At 40.2% G+C, this 20,554-nt stretch overlaps 1 protein-coding gene and 5 non-coding genes across 6 annotated transcripts in view; 3 read left to right on the forward strand and 3 right to left on the reverse strand.

The window, feature by feature from the left end:
- Positions 1 to 12,216, reverse strand: part of cunh20orf27 (chromosome unknown C20orf27 homolog) — a 29,518-nt gene extending 17,302 nt beyond the window's left edge. Inside the window, exons 1-2 of the mRNA XM_034230329.1 lie at positions 12,023 to 12,216; positions 7,179 to 7,282 (exon numbers count right to left, since the gene is read on the reverse strand). Coding sequence (XP_034086220.1) covers positions 7,179 to 7,197 — 19 coding nt within the window. The 5' untranslated portion in view covers positions 7,198 to 7,282; positions 12,023 to 12,216. The remainder of the gene's footprint in view (positions 1 to 7,178; positions 7,283 to 12,022) is intronic.
- Positions 12,217 to 17,576: 5,360 nt separating this feature from the next.
- On the forward strand, positions 17,577 to 17,649 carry trnak-cuu. Its single transcript has one exon. It is a non-coding gene; the product is annotated as a tRNA-Lys (tRNA).
- A 437-nt stretch (positions 17,650 to 18,086) lies between these two features.
- On the forward strand, positions 18,087 to 18,159 carry trnak-cuu. The gene has a single exon. It is a non-coding gene; the product is annotated as a tRNA-Lys (tRNA).
- A 320-nt stretch (positions 18,160 to 18,479) lies between these two features.
- trnak-cuu lies at positions 18,480 to 18,552 on the reverse strand. The gene has a single exon. It is a non-coding gene; the product is annotated as a tRNA-Lys (tRNA).
- A 192-nt stretch (positions 18,553 to 18,744) lies between these two features.
- On the forward strand, positions 18,745 to 18,818 carry trnan-guu. The gene has a single exon. It is a non-coding gene; the product is annotated as a tRNA-Asn (tRNA).
- Positions 18,819 to 19,122: 304 nt separating this feature from the next.
- trnan-guu lies at positions 19,123 to 19,196 on the reverse strand. The gene has a single exon. It is a non-coding gene; the product is annotated as a tRNA-Asn (tRNA).
- Between the last annotated feature and the right edge of the window lie 1,358 nt (positions 19,197 to 20,554).

The raw sequence follows: 20,554 nt of genomic DNA on the forward strand, positions 1-20,554 counted from the left end.
GAAGAGACATGAAGAAGAGGGGGCACATGTTGATGTAGAAGAGACATGAAGAAGAGGGGACACATGTTGATGTAGAAGAGACATGAAGAAGAGGGGACACATGTTGACGTAGAAGAGACATGGAGAAGAGGGGACACATGTTGATGTAGAAGAGACATGAAGAAGAGGGGACACATGTTGACATAGAAGAGACATGAAGAAGAGGGGACACATGTTGATGTAGAAGAGACATGAAGAAGAGGGGACACATGTTGATGTAGAAGAGACATGAAGAAGAGGGGACACATGTTGATGTAGAAGAGACATGAAGAAGAGGGGACACATGTTGATGTAGAAGAGACATGAAGAAGAGGGGGACACATGTTGACGTAGAAGAGACATGGAGAAGAGGGGACACATGTTGATGTAGAAGAGACATGAAGAAGAGGGGACACATGTTGACGTAGAAGAGACATGAAGAAGAGGGGACACATGTTGACATAGAAGAGACATGAAGAAGAGGGGACACATGTTGATGTAGAAGAGACATGAAGAAGAGGGGACACATGTTGACATAGAAGAGACATGAAGAAGAGGGGGCACATGTTGATGTAGAAGAGACATGGAGAAGAGGGGACACATGTTGATGTAGAAGAGACATGAAGAAGAGGGGACACATGTTGACATAGAAGAGACATGGAGAAGAGGGGACACATGTTGATGTAGAAGAGACATGAAGAAGAGGGGACACATGTTGACGTAGAAGAGACATGGAGAAGAGGGGACACATGTTGATGTAGAAGAGACATGAAGAAGAGGGGACACATGTTGACGTAGAAGAGACATGGAGAAGAGGGGACACATGTTGATGTAGAAGAGACATGAAGAAGAGGGGACACATGTTGACATAGAAGAGACATGAAGAAGAGGGGACACATGTTGATGTAGAAGAGACATGAAGAAGAGGGGACACATGTTGACGTAGAAGAGACATGAAGAAGAGGGGACACATGTTGATGTAGAAGAGACATGAAGAAGAGGGGGCACATGTTGATGTAGAAAAGACATGAAGAAGAGGGGACACATGTTGATGTAGAAGAGACATGAAGAAGAGGGGACACATGTTGATGTAGAAGAGACATGAAGAAGAGGGGACACATGTTGATGTAGAAGAGACATGAAGAAGAGGGGACACATGTTGATGTAGAAGAGACAGGAAAAAGTGGATTTTGCATAATAGGTGACCTTTAATGGAGTTTGACCTTTTTCAGGACTAATCCATCACTTACATTTGAATACCATTACCCAATGAACATCTTGGGAAATGTTTCTTCCAGTGTGTTGTCCATATTTTAGATTATTATATCATCCTCTTTGTTAACCTTTCATTTATTCTTGATTTGTCCAATACTTAAAAAGGGTACTCCAATCAGGAATATGCTTGAGTTTTGTTTTAAGCCTTTCTTACTAATGCCAACTCTATCGACAAAGCTCAATCAAGCGCATCTAGCTCTGATTTTTAAGCACCTAAAAATACAAATGCACTTCTCCACTTTGAATCAAAGCCTTTTGGCTCTACTTCTGTGGCTTGGGTACATTGAAATACCCCAGGGTGTCATAACAAACCACACTGAACAGGTATCTGGATTCAACATTATTAATTTAGTGAGCTAGATGGGGGTTTTAATTAACACTGGCTGCAAAACAAAGCTTGGGCTCAGCAGACTTTTCATTTACATTTACTCCTGATGACTGGATTACAGCGTGGTTAATTAAGTTATTAGGGTGCACACAAAGTAGTTTGAGATAAAGCAAAACTGAAGTTAAAACTACTTTTAATTACTTTGAGCAACACTTACCTAAGAGTTTGAGTAATGAGGTCCTGCATTAACCAAAGTTGGGTACATTTGGGTTATTTCACTTAAGATTTGTGTGGTATTCTAGCAAACCTGAGGGACAGGGATATTTTATACTTTTATGTATTTCCCCCAAAAAAGCTTTAAGTTGGTACATGACTTTCCTTTTTCTTCAAAAATAGAGACAGAGGCATTTCTTTCCTTTTCTTCTCTGGACCAGAAATATTCCTTTATATCAAACACAGGATTTTCGTCATAAGAAGATCATTTAACTTTCTCTGCCCAGGTGAAACCGGTGCCATCCGTTTTAATACTTAAGCGTACAGAGCAGAGACAGATAATAACTAACATTTATCTTGAAGATGAACTGATAGCAGCCTAATTAATTTCATTTTTCTAAAATGTAAAGCCAATAAAGCCTTGACGTGTTAGATTAATGACACATTGCTCTAACACTCGTGCCTTACTATGACTCAGATAAGGTGGGTATATAAAAAAGGGATGAAGTTGATCATTCTTCAATGTTTTCAATTTGGCAATACTGTAGAGCAGGCTTGGATTTTCGTCATTTTAGGGGCAAGGCCATTTGGCCTTTGGTGTCACACATTTTTTCAGGGCGGAAAGGCCACATGCCAGGGCACAAAGGCCACATGCCAGGGCACAAAGGCCATTGAGGGAAACATTTGGATTTGGAGCTTACAAATAAATAACTTTCTAATGACAAAAAACAAATCACTTTTTTAATATCAATAATCGTATCATCATATAGGCCTATGCCTCCTTAGTATTACCGTATATACAATGAAATACTTTACTTTGAATAATTAGTGTTTGGTATGTTTTCCATCTACTACTACTCCCATTCACAAATCCGAAAAAAAAATCAAAAATTCTATTAATATGTAACAAATATATTCAATTTCAGAGCAGAAGAAACAGCCTTCAAGGGTCAAACTCTGCACATACATCATTCAGCAGTGCACAGTGAAGCTCCAACATCCAACTGTATGAACAAGCAATGAAGAAATGCAAAAGTGTGTGTGTGTGTGTGTGTGTGTGTGTGTGTGTGTGTGTGTGTGTGTGTGTGTGTGTGTGTGTGTGTGTGTGTGTGGGGTGTTATTGTGATATGTTGTTCAATTTCTGAAGCAGTAAAAGATACACCTTGCAATATTAACAATATCACATCATGGAACTGATCATAAGATATAAAACGCAATATCCCAAGTCTCTCCCAAATCCAGATAAAAGGATAATAAGAGTCAAGGTAGGTTAATATCACAAAATGAGTTTTCTTTATGGAACAACGTGCTTTAAACTCACACATAAATGGGCTTTAGCAACTTAAAGGGGCCCCATTATGTTTTTTGGGGTGTTTCCCTTTCCTGTAGTGTGTTTTAAAGGTTTATGTGCATGTAAATGGTCTGCAAAGGCTACAATCCCAACGTTTTGAACATTAAAGCATGTACTGTAAACATGTCACAGTAGCAGCAAAAACATACAATTATGAGCCTGACAATGAGCATAATAGGGCCCCTTTAAGTTTCCCACCTAAATTATCAAAAGTGGTATCTGAAATAACACTGATAAGTATATAAAACTAATGTATTTGATGACAGGTCTTGGGTTAAGGATTTAACATTCAACAATTTAGAGCATTGTATCATGTATATACTTCAACAATTGGGCAACATCACACATGAATGAAAATATAGGAAGATAAGGATGTGTTTTCCCTTGATGTCGGAACCAAGAGACCAAGACTAAGCTTTAGGTTCATCATCACATCACATGACAGGTAGTGTTACTTAAGCTCTCCATTCCTGCTATAAGTGGCTTTTTAAATGAACCCAAGAAGGTTAATACAATAGGGCTCCATTACTGTAATTACTGTCATATTAAACCTATTAATGTCAGGCTTTCATATTGTACAGCGGTAAGAGTTAAAAGGCTTTGAAGTTCAGAAAGAGAGGCTGCTTTAATTTGCAACGTGTCTAACTGAACATCCTCTCCGTCAGTGTGAGCCTTTCTACAAATACACGTCTCATCTTCATTGTCGTGACTGTGGTTATTAATTTGTGAAGCAGCTGGCGGTAACCTTGTTTGCACGGGAAAAACATATTTGTCAAGGGCACATTTCAGTGCATCACTAATGTTTATTCCTTCAGCTGCTTCTACTAGGGATGCACCATTTATACAAATGTTATCACAATTTGGACCAGAGCAATGTCCAAAATGTAAGCCCGATATTGGGTAATGGTAAAACATGTTGAAATATTATTCTATATTGCTAAATGTGCTGCGAGAAGTCCTAGACTACCAACAGTAATCTACAGATGTAATTGTTTGGTACAGTTCCTCAACAGATTATTATTATTTTTTAATCACACCATGATCTTTTTAACATAGTCTCTAGTGATAATGTGAATAATGTTCCAAAAATGACCATTCCCTCTAATATAGCAAACGGTATCCCAGTTGAAATATCAGTATCAATTGCAATAAGTACATTTTTACAAATCGTGCAGCTCTACTTTTAACTTTATATTTGCATTCATACTGAACAACGTCAAAGCAGCAGTGGAGCTGGGCCAGGCGTCTGTGTCACACACACACACACACACACACACACACACACACACACACACACACACACACACACACACACACACACACACACACACACACACACACACACACACACACACACACACACACACACACACACACACACACACACACACACACACACACACACACCACACACACACACACACACCACACACACACACACACACACACACACACACACACACACACACACACACACACACACACACACACACACACACACACACACACACACACACACACATCCTAACCTTAACCATAACATGCTTTACCCTAACCCTAATCCCAAACCTAACCAAGTCCATAAGGGAGGCGAGTCCCCACACGTGACTATGTAAACAGATTTAGGTCCCCACAAGTATAGTAATGCTAGGCCACACACACACACAGTAGTAGCAGACCAATGACCTCAAACATAAGCATGCACATGTGTACGCACATGCAACCCCCCACTGAACTGGCTTATTTCAGATTAATCTCCACTTCTGTCTCTCCACTAATCTGTCTGTCAGGATATCTGCCTCTGCTGTGCTGGTTGTTACAGAACCCTAACCCTGCCTGTCACCACGATGTCACTAATCAAACCCAAAATGTGCAGGTTCATTTATGGAGAAACTGGAGTGTTGGACAAAAATGTTTACCAAATGTAGTTTTAATTCTGCATTGTTCGCAGGCTGGAGAGTGGAAACATCATCACAAAACATAAGGATAAATAAAGGTTTGAAATTAAATGAAAATAATGGCCTGCTGTTGATCAGCTCAATCATGTGATTTCCAAAAAGGACAATGGCCCAGTTTCCTTCCTGTTTTCATAAACTCAAGTCATCTCCCTCCCACTGCAAATCACGCTTCTCCAGCTGGTGAAAACATAAAAAACGAACCCACCTGGGACTAAAGCATTTGTAAAACACAGATTAAATTATACTTTAAGCACACTGCTCGCCAGCCTTATTGCACAAATCCATCTCGGTCTACATTCCTGCTTCTGCATCTGTTCCCCTCGCCTCTGCTTTAACACAGACAGTGATTTATTTGTTTGATTTCTACCTTTAAAGCAACATTATCTGTATGAATTGATGTGCTTGTGTAAGTGCGTCCTTTGCATATCTCTTTTCATAAATTCATAATAAAAAGACTGATGCTCTGATTTCTTAATAACACAAATTCTCCAAAAGTTGGCAACGTATTAATACCGTAAAAAAGGCAACAAACACTTCCTGTGACATTTGAGTGCACGTGGAAAACAGAAACAACAAGTCAATAGACAAAGCCCTCTTTCCACCTCTTTTAATGCGTGACCTTAAGAGAACAAAGACCTGCAGAACATTTCTTGAAGACAACAATTACCCATACTCCACTGGGGAGGAGATGAAGCATATTCAAGGTAGTGATCAAAAATGTGATGAGTCAGTACGAGGTATTGCTTTCCTTCAGTTATTGAGCCCTTCCTGCTTTTGATGAAATAAATGTGCTTGCCTTCACAAAACCCACTTGCAAATCTGCTGACATTGACTCACCAGCGTCAACACAGCCTTTTACCAAGAAACTGAAGTGAAAGTTCAGAATCAATTGGGAATTTTAAGCCGATTGATTATCCTTCCCTCAAAGCCCTCAGGATGTCGCGCTGGTGAAAAGGTTAATGTGGGGTTTTCAATCACGCTTCTTTATACTGGAGTAAAGGTCTTCCTTGTTTTTATAACACTTCAAAGAAACTCTTAATCCAGGGGAAAGATTATAGGAAATTGAATTCAACTACAGCAGATTAAAGGATACAGCTACACGCATTAGGATAGTGGAAGGACTTAATCACACAGGAAGTAATCTATGACCACTACACTGAGCAATATAAATAAAGCCTGTATGCATATTGAGTCATGAAGACCCAACACAAACACTCAATGTACAATCCCTTGGAATATTGCCTTGAATGCAACCTTTTTTTAATGGCATGTATATATAGAAACAAGAAAAAAAAAAAACATACTTGTAAAACCGCTCTTAAGATATATGAATCTTGAAGCTAATCTTGATTTCTTGCCCTTAATCATATTTTTGCAAATCATCGCCATTACATTTTTTAATAAATGTGCATGACGGGTTGGATTCTGATTAATTTTCAAATCAGATGTCCAAGAACAGAGATGGAACAGTGAAATGGAGAAGATGGAGACTGAATAGGGTCCTCAGGAAATCTGGATTAAGTGAAAGTCGACTGATTTTGTTTCCCTCGCTTCCCCTAATACACATTTATTAAACTATTTTGCACATGTTTGTCACTAAATTGATTTATTCCTCAGAAACGTAAAACTAAATACTGAGACAGTTAGCCCTGGCTGCATGTCACGTCTGCCTAAAAGCCATATCTAAATATACATTTGTTATAGTGCTGATGGGATAACTACTAAAACACTGTGGAGAAGTATCTCTATATCTACTTAGTAATTATTTATCTAATATATCATTCCAATAGATTGCATGTAGACTCTTATTTCACTTTTTCTAAACTATTTTTCTTTTTGTATTTACTTTTTAATATTTACTTGCACTATATTTGTCTGTTTATCTGTATTATTGTGTTGCACTGTTGGAGAAGCCCGTGACCTTAGATTTCCATCGACATAACTACACTGTAGCTATGTTCGTTTGACAAATAAAGAACCTTGAACCTTGATCTCTGTTCTTGAAATGTCGCCGTACATCAAAGTAATTACTCACTCTTCTTCGCGGCAGCCATGTCACAGGACTTGTTCCAGTACCGACACACTTGGACACACACTGTCACAGCCTTGACATCTCAGCAGAGCGACCTCAGAACAACCCTGCAAAGCAAGTTAGGAGACGTATGAGGGAGAAGAATTTGATAATAGAGAGCAGGAGAGACGGGGAGAAACGGGAAACAATTGGCAATGATTAGATCAAGAGAGGAGCAGTGGAAGATAAAGGTTGATGAGGAGATTGAAATAAAACGGGGAAATATCGGTAAGGGGTGTTTTTCTTTCTGAATGCGTGACCCCAGGTTCGCCTGTGTTTTAGCTTGAGAGCACAGCTGGGCTTTACCAGTCAACCCAGGAGTATCACAGACTCCCGGCTGAGACTTCCATTAAAGGAAAACAACAACACAGTCTAAGAGGATTACCTAGGGGCTGAAGCAGATGGAAAATGTTCATCAAATCTCTGGGAGAAGCCTTATATTGAAATAGAGGCAGGGAATAAAGGAACGACATGGCAGCACATTACATAGCTGGCGAGTCTATGTAATCTAATGCTGCAATAATAGTCAGGAGATCAGCTTTTGGTCAGACACTTGTTAGGGATGCATAATGTGAAGGAAATAGGCGATAACTTGGTTAAAAAGGAGATGACTTCTGATTAATAAAGAGGAATCAAAGTGCCGGTCTATCTACTGCTTTGACTTCTGATGGAAATGATTACATTATTTTATTAGTTACCAATACAAAAAAACATGATATTAACATTTTAGTGTGCTTCTTTACAGATACTCTCTTTTAACTGACTTAATTCCTGAGTGCAGTATTACAGTCTTGAATTGAATCACTCTTTATGCCAAGCAAAAACCTGATTTCAGTTTGTTTGACCTTGTTCTTAGAAATGTCACTTGTGGTTTGTCCAAATGTAGCAAGAGTGGGAACACAAATATGCAGCAATACTAAGTATCCAGAGTTTTTGCCTTTCTTGCTGCGACATGGGTGGAGAGGATCTTACTTCATGGAAAAGAGAAAATGTCACATCCTTTGAGAATAGGTTGGAATCAGCCAATGATCCACTTTCAGCAGCAGGATATATCACTGCTGTTTAAGGCACGTAAATGGGTCGCTATGATTAGAAACCCACCAATGAGATTCAAATGAACACCCTGTGAACTGCACCAGAAGTGGAGGGAAAAAGTTGTATCCCACAATGACAGATGTTTATGTAAAAACTTTAGGGGATTGTTGTCACATCAAATACATTACTTGCCAAACTGTGTACAACTTGCTAAAGAAAAATGTCTATCAAATATTCAATCTCTTTGTTGTTGTCATAGCTATCCTTGCTATCAGTACATATTGCTGAGAGCTGTGTAACAACTGGTTACATTTAAAAAAAGGAATCCAACAGGTTTCAAACTAGATAAACCATAAATGTGCAACGTTTTCCTTTAGAAGGATGAATTGATTCTGGAATCAGGGGTGGACTTAGATAATTCAATTAAACTGTTGACTTTGTGACAACCTGGTAAATCATCTGCTATTGTTTTTTATCTGCTTGACCTTACTAGTACTCTATCAAGGTGTTCACAATATATAGAAATGTTGGAAAAACCTACAAAATATAACCCAATATTTAACATAAAGTATATTAAGTGTTGAGTAAGTGTTAATAACAGCTGTCCGTCTGCATTAGCCATAATAAAACGCATATACCAGGTATTGTCATGTCTTGCTACTGTTGATTTCGACATGTGTCTGATGTACTTCCAATTGGGACAAATGTGAAAAGAAAAAGAAAAAAACTGTAGGTTTGGGTTAGAGATACTCATAAAGGTCATTATAAAAAATAGTTGTTAATAATCAGTCATTATTAATTGGAAGTTGAGGTGACGTGCAACAACATTAACCTTTCTGTTGGTCGCTTGTTAGCAGACCCTTCACGCGATGGCAGAGCGAACAGGTACAGGCAGGGCCCATAGTGATAGCCCTATAGTTGAAATCTACTACCCACACATCAACATATGTAAATTACTATTTAAAAAAATAAATGTATTTATAAATGTATTTAGGAACCTATCCATGTGATTTTAAGTGGGGGTCGACCTCAAATCCTCTGGGGGGGGGGGGGGGGAGTTAAATGCATCAATCTGGTGCATTTTGAGGGGGAAATAAAGAGACTAGATCTATGGAAACACCTATATTAAACAGAACTGTATACATTTCAATAATCATAAAATCATGGCCATAACCAATAACATACCATTTCCAATATGAAAAAAACACTGAAACTTGTTTATTAATTTGTTTTTGGTTCATTTATAGTTGTGAGTGTGTCTGTGCTCCTGAATCAGCCTCTCCTGTCTCTCTCCTCTCCCTCCTGCTCCTCTTTGAGGCAGCAGCAAAGACTAGTTGTAGCTCTCAACACGTTTTAAAAGTGTATCTTACCTTTTTATTTATTTATTCATGCATATTTTACTAATCACTACCCTCTCAAATGGAAATATGTGTTTACATAAATGGTGACCAAACCGTTTGAGACCCACTGAGAACTTAGACTAAGTTAACTATCTAAACACTCAGAGAGTCCTTTACCTCACCTGAGCTGAGGTTATCCCGAGCTTGACTGACACACAGAGACCAATCAAGGGCTTTGATTTATGATCTGTATGACAGTGGCCATGTCGGCAGGCCACATCATGTGGACAGCCAGTCACCCTGTGTGAGCAAGCCCGCCTTAACCTGCCATCAGGCCCTGGGGCTGATGGGCCCGGTTTTGTAGGCCCCCTATTTAAACAACAAATCAAAGTCATTTATAGCCTCGGCAGGCTCTGTGATCGCACTTCTCCACTCTGCTCTACGCGCGCCTGGTCCTCTCCTCCAGATGAGTGACGTATCGGGCCTCCCTCATGTATTTGTTCGGTTGCCGTTGGCTCCCCTCCACTTAGCAAGTCCTCGCCGTCCTCTCCATCTCCTCTAACAGATAATGTCCCTCTTGTCTGTTTTTCCTCTCCCGCTACTCCATCGCTATCAGAACCAGACGGCCTACTTGGCTCTGAGGCCCCACGGCCGGCACCACTGCCGCTCAGTACAGAACTCATCTGTCCTTCCTCCTCATCCTGGCCTACAGGTTTAAAAATAACCTGTAGACTTCGGCATTTTTGTAATAGCTGCTTGTCTCGAAACTCCTTTTCCCTCAACAATTTCCTTTTCCGAGCGCCACTCTCAAATGTTTTCTTCTCAAACTTTTTCTCCTAAACAACCTTCATCTGTCACTCAATCGCTCGCAATTTGAATAAGTCACATGTGAAATATATTCTCATTCTGATTGGCTGTGAAGTGGTGCCCACTGACTGTTTCGGAGTCATCATTTTTGAGAAAAATGGAATCCATCGATCTGATTGATTAGCGGAGCAAATGATCAAAATACTACGGAGGGAAGATATTTTCGTTTGAATTACTGGTCTGGGGGAAGCTCACGAGTGTGTGTGTATACGTGTTTGTGTATTTTTGCGTTTATGTGTATTGTGTTTGTTTCCCGGGGAAAACACTCACGAGAAACACCGGCTGTTGTTATGCCTGCTGTGACGTCAAGTTACTCCGTTCTCCGCTTGTAATTATGCCGTTACAAGCTTCAAAGTTGTATTTATCATCTGAATTTGCCGAAACAAGTTTAATATTCTGAAAGCCAAGACATTTTGTTTATTTGAAATCAGATGAAAACAAACTAACGGACCCTGCCGTGTTATCTATGATTACTATACGCTTACATTCATAATTTCAGCGGAGGGAGGGGAACAGCAGAGTGGCGAGGGAGAGCTGTCTTCTTCCCTTTACTAGCTTCAAAAATGTATTTATTGTGTGATTTTGGAAATAAAAGTTTCATATTCTGAAAGCCAAGACTTTGTTTCTTTAACATTTTTTAAAAAACATCCGAAATAAAAAACCTTTTTTTTTTTGGGCTTCAGCCCAGGTCAGCCCGTGCATTAAGGCGGCCCTGTGTGTGAGGCAGGCCACTTAACAGGCCAGGCCATCGGGAAACCCCCCGGTCCTCCCGATGGCCATTCCGGGACTGGGTACAGGAGGCGGAAAGCGAGGGATCATTGTCCACAAGTTAATCGATCGCAGATGGCGTCGTGGTCACGGAAGAATAAAAAAAAAAATAATAAAAAAATATATATAGCCTATATAAAAAAAACAAAACCTAAATGGTTCGCGAAATATACTTGGGCGGCCGTTAATATACCTGGGCGGCCCGCCCAAGTATAGTCTATGTGTGGGAAACCCTGCTCATTAAGTCTAACACTGTGTAAAACAGCAGCCCTTCAAAACACATGATGGTTTCACTGTTCAGTGATTTAGAGGGGTGTATCAATGTTATGGTCATTTGTTGGTAAGTTATTGGTTGATTGTATTGTTATATGCTGAGAAGTATTTATTAAAAACATTTCCTCCCCTTTTATATTAGGTATCTGGCAACATGTTGTGAAATCTCTTTTTATAGTACTTACCAATGTATCATAGTATACTAAATTATTTCAATTGCCTCAATTTAAAGTCTCCAAAGGCTTAAATTGTAGTTCCTAATTGTTCATGCAATACAAATAAAGTTTAAAATGAATTTTAAAACACTTATGTAAAAGTGTTGATCAAATCACCATTATCATGACATAACGTGACTTTTGTAACAGACATACTATGTATATTCAACAGTTAAAAACATTTACTTAAATTAAACATTATTAACCGGTAACATGCTAGTAGAAACAACAACGCAATCCTCACGTTTGCTGGGTAGCTATCGCGACAGGTGAGTGCTCAAAAGTTGTCTTCCAGTTTTATTTCGCTTACCTTATTTTTATTCCCTGCAGGTGACACTCGTCCAGGTAACCGACACCAACGACAGACTGTCTGTGGACTGTCTGTCGGTACGGAGGGGTTTCAGATAAAGGTATTCTGAGATAATATCGCAAGCAGCTCACAGCACAGGCGGACCTCCACTCCTCCTCTCGTCTTTTCTCCAATGCACTTTCTCGCTTGTATGATTTCCGCGTTGGATCACGTGGTTTAGTCGTGGATTCTAATGCGCCCATGTACAGTGTATGTCTATAAACAGTTTTTTGGCAAATGTTTAAATATAAAAGACACCAGACAGAAGTCTAAGCCTATAGTCTCTACCTTTTATTCTGTTGCACCGAATAGTGAATATTAAACCTAGTTAATATGCAGCGGTTGGCCTCATCTTTCTTTCCACCTGCAACCACTAGTGCTTTACTGTAATTGGATGGCGCCACCTAGTGGTGATGGGAGTGCATTGGATGAGGGAAATTAAAATCATGTGGTATTTCTACAAACTTTTAACTTTTAAAGCTTTCCCTTACATCCACAGTTTTGTCAAAGTGGGCCAAGGAGTCCGTGAACGTTTGCAACAGGGGTTTAAAGTAACCAAGTACATTTTCTCATGTACTGTACTTAAGTAAAATGTTAAGGCAAGGCAAGGCAAGTTTATTTATATAGCACATTTCAACACAAGGCAATTCAAAGTGCTTTACAAAAATGAAAGACATTAAGAAATATATTATAAAATGACATTGAAAAACACTAATTTAAGGGACTTTTACTTTACTTGAGTATGTTCTGCTACTTTGTACTTATACTCGACTACAATTCATAGGTAAATCATGTACTTTTACTCCATCACATTTATGTAATACCTTTAGTTACTTTACGGATTTGGATTAATGATGTGATATATACAACCAATAAATAAGACTTTAGTTACACCTGGAGTACATTCACAAGCTACCCTGCAGTATACAAAGTCATTAAACTAGCTGCACCTTTACCAGCATTGCTAAACACAGTAATGCATAAACAATTATAATACAAACACATTATTTATATTATTAGAAAATGGGCCAATCTGTATAATGAGAACTTTTGGCACTTAAGGATATTTAGATGCCAATGTTTTTGTACTTACTTGAGTAGTATTTGCAATGCAGGACCTTTACTACAGGGTATTCCTGCACTACGGTACTTCTAATGTTACTTAGGTACAAGATATTAGTACTTCTTCCACCTCTGGTTGTAGGCATACTTTATTTATAAGCTAAATTAAAAATTACGACACAAACACACGTTTTAATGAAGGATGGAGATCATTAAGCATCAGACTTCAGACCCACCCACCACCCAACAGTTCCCGGATGGACGGGGAAGAAAAAAAAAATCCGGAGCAAAAGGTGTGTTGTACGGAGCCCTGGAGGTACGGAGCCCTGGAGGGTTCATAGAGGGAAAAATAAATAAAACGTGGCCACGTTTTACTTTCTCGTGCGCACGCTTTAGTAACTCGTGCGCACGAGTTAATAAAGCGTGGCCTCGTTTTATTTAAATTGAGGGATTCCTGTCCGTGACTCACAGTATCTGCTGCCCACAGCTGTTTTATAGAAGGAAAACCTCCTTCACTTCATGAAATCTCAGCGGCACCAGTGGCCTGTACTACGAAGCAGGATTGGCTATTTACACTATTCATTCATGAAGTATGACGCTGCGCTGTCAGCACGCGTCTCCATGTTTGTGATTGGTCAAATGTTGCTAACCCCGTCCCTTACACCTGAGCGCGCTCTCAGCCGGACAGAGAAACCCTGGTTGATTTACTGAGTTGATAACCAGCTTCGTAGGACCGCTTATCGACATCGCGTTTGTTAGGGTCAGTTAAGCCGGGTAAATCGAACATATTCAGGTCCAGGGTCTGTTGAACTGGCTTCGTCGTACAGGGCACTGGAGGCAGTAACGTGTAACTCAGCAGAATCTGAGAAGAGCAGCACCAGCTGCAAAGAGCTGTGCCTTTTAATGTTTACTTCACTGCGTTTCCCTTCATTAGAACCGCTGAATAGAGATCGAGGCTGCTACGTTTTACCACACACACCTATACACACATCGAACTACCAGAGTATTCCCCCTCGCTTTATGAAGGAGATGTCCTGTCACCGGGGCGCATGATGTGTGTGTGTGTGCTCAGCTCCGCTCTGTGTGCGTGTTCGTGTGTATCCGACACCACCGGCATTTGTTTTCAAATTACCACGAACAGTACTTTAAACAAATCTGGTTCCCCATAGTTAAGTGTATTCCCAAGTGAAAGAAATGTGTTTAATCTTAATCTCGATGTGCACCGGAACGAACGATACTATCATAAACAAATGCCCCCCCCATACACACACACACACACACACACACACACACACACACACACACACACACACACACACACACACACACACACACACACACACACGCACACACACACACACACACACACACACACACACACACAAAACGAGGCCATGCTTTATTAACTCGTGCGCACGCTTTAGTAACTCGTGCGCACGCTTTATTAACTCGTGCGCACGCTTTAGTAACTCGTGCGCACGCTTTAGTAACTCGTGCGCACGAGTTACTAAAGCGTGCGCACGAGTTACTAAAGCGTGCGCACAAGTTAATAAAGCGTGGCCTCGTTTTGTGTGTATGTGTGCGTGTGCTGTTCGTGGTAATTTGAAAACAAATGCCGGTGGTGTCGGATACACACACACACACACACACACACACACACACACACACACACACACACACACACATACATAATGCGCCCCGGTGACAGGACATCTCCTTCATAAAGCGAGGGGGAATACTCAGTTCGATGTGTGTATAGGTGTGTGTGGTTAAACGTAGCAGCCTCGATCTCTATTCAGCAGTTCTAGTGAAGTAAACAGTAAAAGGCACAGCTCTTTGCAGCTGGTGCTGCTCTTCTCAGATTCTGCTGAGTTACACGTTACTGCCTCCAGTGCCCTGTACGACGAAGCCAGTTCAACAGACCCTGGACCTGGATATGTTCGATTTACCCGGCTTAAAGGCCCTGTCACACTGTCCCGAAATTGACACCCGATGGACACACGAATATGGAATTGTGAATTTCGCACGAAGATGGCCCCGAACCACACACGAAGGCAACATTTACATTACATTTAAGACATACAACTGCAATGAAAGTACCAAAAACAATTGTGTTACAGTACTATGATACTGTACTGATATCTTCAGACTTTGTTCTTTACTTTATCCGTCGTTATATGTAGAAAATATTACGTTTTCTCCGTAACAACTTCCTGTCAACTGTCCTTCAAAATAATATATTATATCCTTTTTAGTTTCACAGAACACAAATTGGGTTATTTACATAATATATTTACATGATTTTGTTGTGCAATAAAACAACCCGATGGACACACGATAAAGGAAATGTTCAAGTTCGGCTGTGATCGTAGCAACATCGGGCCATTCGTGAGGGCATCTTAAGCCATCTTATGACCGCCGGTGGAGTTTCTCAGGCTCCGGCAGCAACTTCGTGAGCGGTGGCAAAATCTTTGGCATGCCAAAAAATGGCCGAAGGACCTTGCGAAGGTTCATTTTCGTGTTGAATTCGTGTGTCAATTGTGCCCTTCGTAAGGCCATCGTGAGGGCATCTTGTTATCATCGGTGCCATCGGGCATTCGGCCCGATCAGAGTGAGGGTGAATGCACCGATGATAACACGAAGATGACACGATTTGACAAGATGCCCTCACGAGTGCCTTACGAAGTTGCCGCTCACAAAGTTGCTGCTCACAAAGTTGCTGCCGGAGCCTGAGAAACTCCACCGGCGGTCATACGATGGCTTAGATGCCCTCACGAATGGCCCGATGTTGCTACGATCACAGCCGAATTTGAACATTTCCTTTATCGTGTGTCCATCGGGTGTCAATTTCGGGACAGTGTGACAGGGGCTTAACTGACCCTAACAAACGCGATGTCGATAAGCGGTCCTACGAAGCTGGTTATCAACTCAGTAAATCAACCAGGGTTTCTCTGTCCGGCTGAGAGCGCGCTCACGTGAAAGGGACGGGAACATTTGACCAATCACAAACATGGAGACGCGTGCTGACAGCGCAGCGTCATACTTCATGAATGAATAGTGTAAATAGCAAATCCTGCTTCGTAGTACAGGCCACTGGTGCCGCAGAGATTTTCCTTCTATAAAACAGCTGTGGGCAGCAGATACTGTGAGTCACGGACAGGAATCCCTCAATTGAAATAAAACGAGGCCACGCTTTATTAACTCGTGCGCACGCTTTAGTAACTCGTGCGCACGCTTTAGTAACTCGTGCGCACGAGTTACTAAAGCGTGCGCACGAGAAAGTAAAACGTGGCCACGTTTTATTTATTTTTCTCTCTATGAACCCTCCAGGGCTCCGTAGTGTTGCACTTAAACTTTTTCTTAATTATTTTGCAACGTCGCTTGGCTTAATCATACAAGTTGGATTTATTATTAAAGTGTGTTTTCGGTTCGGTAAAGGGATTTTTGTAGCGTGTTATTTTATTTGTTTATCTTGTTTGCGCAACTATGGACGAGCAGCAACGCCAATCAAGCCGAAGTCATTAGCATAGCATGCTAATGACTTCGGCTAGCTAACGGCAAGACAGTTTCCACGGTAAGAAAGTCATTTTAGTAACATTTTAATGATTTTTAATAACCGGAAATGTTAACTGCAAATAATGAGAGTTTGTTATATATATATTTCCTACTGATTGAGCAGTGGTTGTTTAATACAATAATGCTAATTAGACAGCCTGTCGACTAGCATGCTAGTTTAAAACATGTGCTTAATTAGCACCTTGGCTAAAAGGCTTTACCAGTACTTTAGGTATTACTCAGTTTGATTTCTTATGAGTTCAACTTGTGTGCACCATTTGTTTTAAGGATGATATATAATAATGGATTGAGAAATATGTAGACATATCAAATGGAGTTAACTTAACCCCGTAGGCAAAGCTAATGCAAGTTTGGCTAGGAACGTGGTTGGACTCTGCATGTACTCTGCAAGGTGATCTAACAGGTGCACGGTATCTTTTCTGAACATTTTAAAGTCAAGACACTTTTTTGATTGATAACATCTATTTCTTGGCTTTATTAAAGTTGGCTTTTTTAATCACATTTTTTCAGGGTTAGGGTATTTGCTCTGCTGGGTATTTGGAGCAGATGACGGCAACGTTTACAGTAAGTGAACATTTCAAATACTCTGACACACCTCTGTGCTTACCTAGTAATTATTGAGAGCTACTTCAAGACTGAATAAGTGCATACTACATCAGAATCAATATACGATTGTTGCAGGGCTCGAAGTGGTAGTAGTAAATGAGCTTTTACATTTTACTCTTTGGCGTATCTTGACTTTTATTTGCGTACCGGCATTTCTCACAGGCTGTAGGGCTCTACTCAGCCCTCTCAAACACGTTAAATTCAAAAGATAAGACCTCCATCTGAGTTGCTCGCAGGTTTTTAAACACAACCTGCTTTGGTGACATCAGCAGCCCGGCTAGCTCAGTCGGTAGAGCATGAGACTCTTAATCTCAGGGTCGTGGGTTCGAGCCCCACGTTGGGCGCACATATTTTCTCTCTTGAAAAACTTTATAGATAGAAAGATAGGTACTTTATTGATCCCAATTTGGGCCTTTTTTGCGTTGCAGCAGCATAAAAAACAAGGCAATGTACATAAGAAAATTAAGACACAAGAAATAAACAGTCAGGGTATTATTGTGAATCTGCCATATACAATGTGATATGAATGGTGGTATGTTCATTATATACTATCTTTAATATATTTTTACAGTTTTCCTCTCCTGATATACTCAAACAGCTTTCTCTTAAATCCTGATTAGGTGGTTTTAGGGTATCACAAGAAAACGTCAACCTCAGCAAGTAGGACTTAAACCAAAAGACTTCGGTCTAGTTTCTATCATCCTATCAAAAGTCAAGATCGTGTGTCACATGTGCATTATGTTTTTTTTCTCTTTTTATGCGGGTAAACAGGTGGCTCGTAGCCCGGCTAGCTCAGTCGGTAGAGCATGAGACTCTTAATCTCAGGGTCGTGGGTTCGAGCCCCACGTTGGGCGCAAACCTTTTTTCCTCCAATTTGTAGATTCAAATACTAAAACATTAGTTCTGCTTGATCTGTTTAGAAGACGGAACATGACATGAGTATAAATAAATAGATGCATGGATAAATCAATCCATGAATCTTGTATTTATTTATTCCTGTATTTATTTCCACATTTATTTATTTCACATTTATTTAGTCTGTTTTTCCTGTATTTATTAATGAATTAATGTATTTATTAATTTAAATACTTACTACATGTTCCGTCCTTTATACGTACTCATAGGAAGGACTGGACTATCATGTATGTACAGGGAAATATGAACGAAAATATAGAGCCCAACGTGGGGCTCGAACCCACGACCCTGAGATTAAGAGTCTCATGCTCTACCGACTGAGCTAGCCGGGCCATACACACATTCACACATTTACTAAATTAAACACTTACACACACACACACAAACACACACAAACAAACACACGCACACATACATACACACACATACAACACATGTACAAAGGTAGTTTCTTTCCATTTTCTTCCTTTTTGCTGTGAAGGACATATACAAAAATGTGAATGATTGTATGGAGTTCCATCTCGGTCTCTGTGGCGCAATTGGTTAGCGCGTTCGGCTGTTAACCGAAAGGTTGGTGGTTCAAGCCCACCCAGGGACGGATATTTTCTTTTCAGACAAATAATTTAGAGTTGAATGCCCATGTTATGGTCCGTGATGTTTACATTTTTTTCATCTAACAGGCTTCAATTGTTTCAGACAAAGCTGTTATGAAAGTAGGCCCTGCCCTCAAAACCTCTCGCCTTCCGGCTTTCTCCCACTTATCCCTTCTCTCCCTATATTTTACAAAGTGGTTGTTGCCCTTTTCAAGTCAGGTTGGAAATGTATCTCATCGGATGTAATTCAATCAAATTGCGGTTGTACACACTGGCTTGTTCCCTTGCATGTTTATTGAAAAAGAAGAACGTCACTGGGTGGACTTGAACCACCAACCTTTCGGTTAACAGCCGAACGCGCTAACCAATTGCGCCACAGAGACATGCTATACTGCTAAAAGGGGAGTCGTATGCATCTCAGCCCCCACCCGCTTTCAAATGCAGAAAAGTAGCAGTTGCCTCAAATCAAACCTGTGGAAGCTAATTAGTGGAATGCTGTTTACAGCATTCCACTATAGTTCTTCAATTTTTTCTTTATTAGTGCGAATGCTGTTTACAGCATTCCACTATAGTACTTTGAATCTTTATTCTTCCCCTTAAACTTATTATTTCAGCCAATACTTTGGCGCTCCATAACTTCAGCTTATTTTCAGCTACAGAAACCATTCAAATATTAAACTATTCAGCCTTTTCAGGAATCGATGGGAAACCTTCAACTTTTTAAAAATATTTTATACTTTTTGAAATATTCAGCTTTTGAAACTCTTTTTTTAACATTGAAGTCAATGGGAGATGCCTTCAAATCCACTTTTCCTACACTTTGCGCCAAATGCTTCTCCTTCCACATAATTTCAGCTAGACACTTCATTCCAACTTTCAAATGATCACAAGAACTTCAGCTATTAAATTCCTATTCAGATTTTTGATATCTTTTAAACTTTTTGAGATATTGAACTTAGTTTGGAGCTTGGTAGAGAGGCCTTTTTCAGATTTTAACATTAGAGTGGATTGGAGCAGCTCGTTAAGTCTAGAGTGCTTTGATCTCAAAACAGAGTGCAGGAGTGCTTGAATTCTCCCCCAAAAATGTTTTAAACTTGCCATAAATCCCAAACCCTACACTCCCCAGACATATTTTGTCATGAAAAACGTAGGAAAACCTATCCTAGGTTGGAAAATTAAGAAACAATATTAAACAAATTGCCTCTTGAGGGCATGAAGAGACAAAAAGTCCAGCTAGCTCCGAATTGATTCCCATGTTAAATTGTTCCGGATCTTTCTTCGGAACAGAGAGAAGTACACTTTAGACAAACTGCTCCCATCTCCACATTTTACACACAAAAACCCTTATAGGAAAGGTGGGAAACTGACATGATGATCATGTTTGTATCTTGAACCATAAGATATCCACTTTTCTTGGATGTTGTAAGGGAGTTTTTCGATGATGGGCTTAACCCCTCTGGAAGTATCCAAATATGACAGACCTGGGAGGGAGCCATCTCTCTTAGCAGCCTCAAGCTCTAGCAGCAGGTTTGCTAACTCTCTGAGTCGATTTGGGTCTTTGTTGGTCAGTATGGGGAAGCTTTCCAGCTTGTCAAAGAGAGCCTGTTCAATAACCTCAGGTGAGCCGTATATTTCCTCAAGCCTCTCCCAGGCCATCATTAGACGGACTTGATTCTCCTCACCTGATCTGATGAATCTTTTCCCAGATATTTGCAGAGCAGGTCGAGTTCTTCTCCAACAG

The sequence above is a fragment of the Gymnodraco acuticeps genome, unplaced genomic scaffold, assembly GCF_902827175.1.
Source record: "Gymnodraco acuticeps unplaced genomic scaffold, fGymAcu1.1, whole genome shotgun sequence".
NCBI lineage: Eukaryota > Metazoa > Chordata > Actinopteri > Perciformes > Bathydraconidae > Gymnodraco > Gymnodraco acuticeps.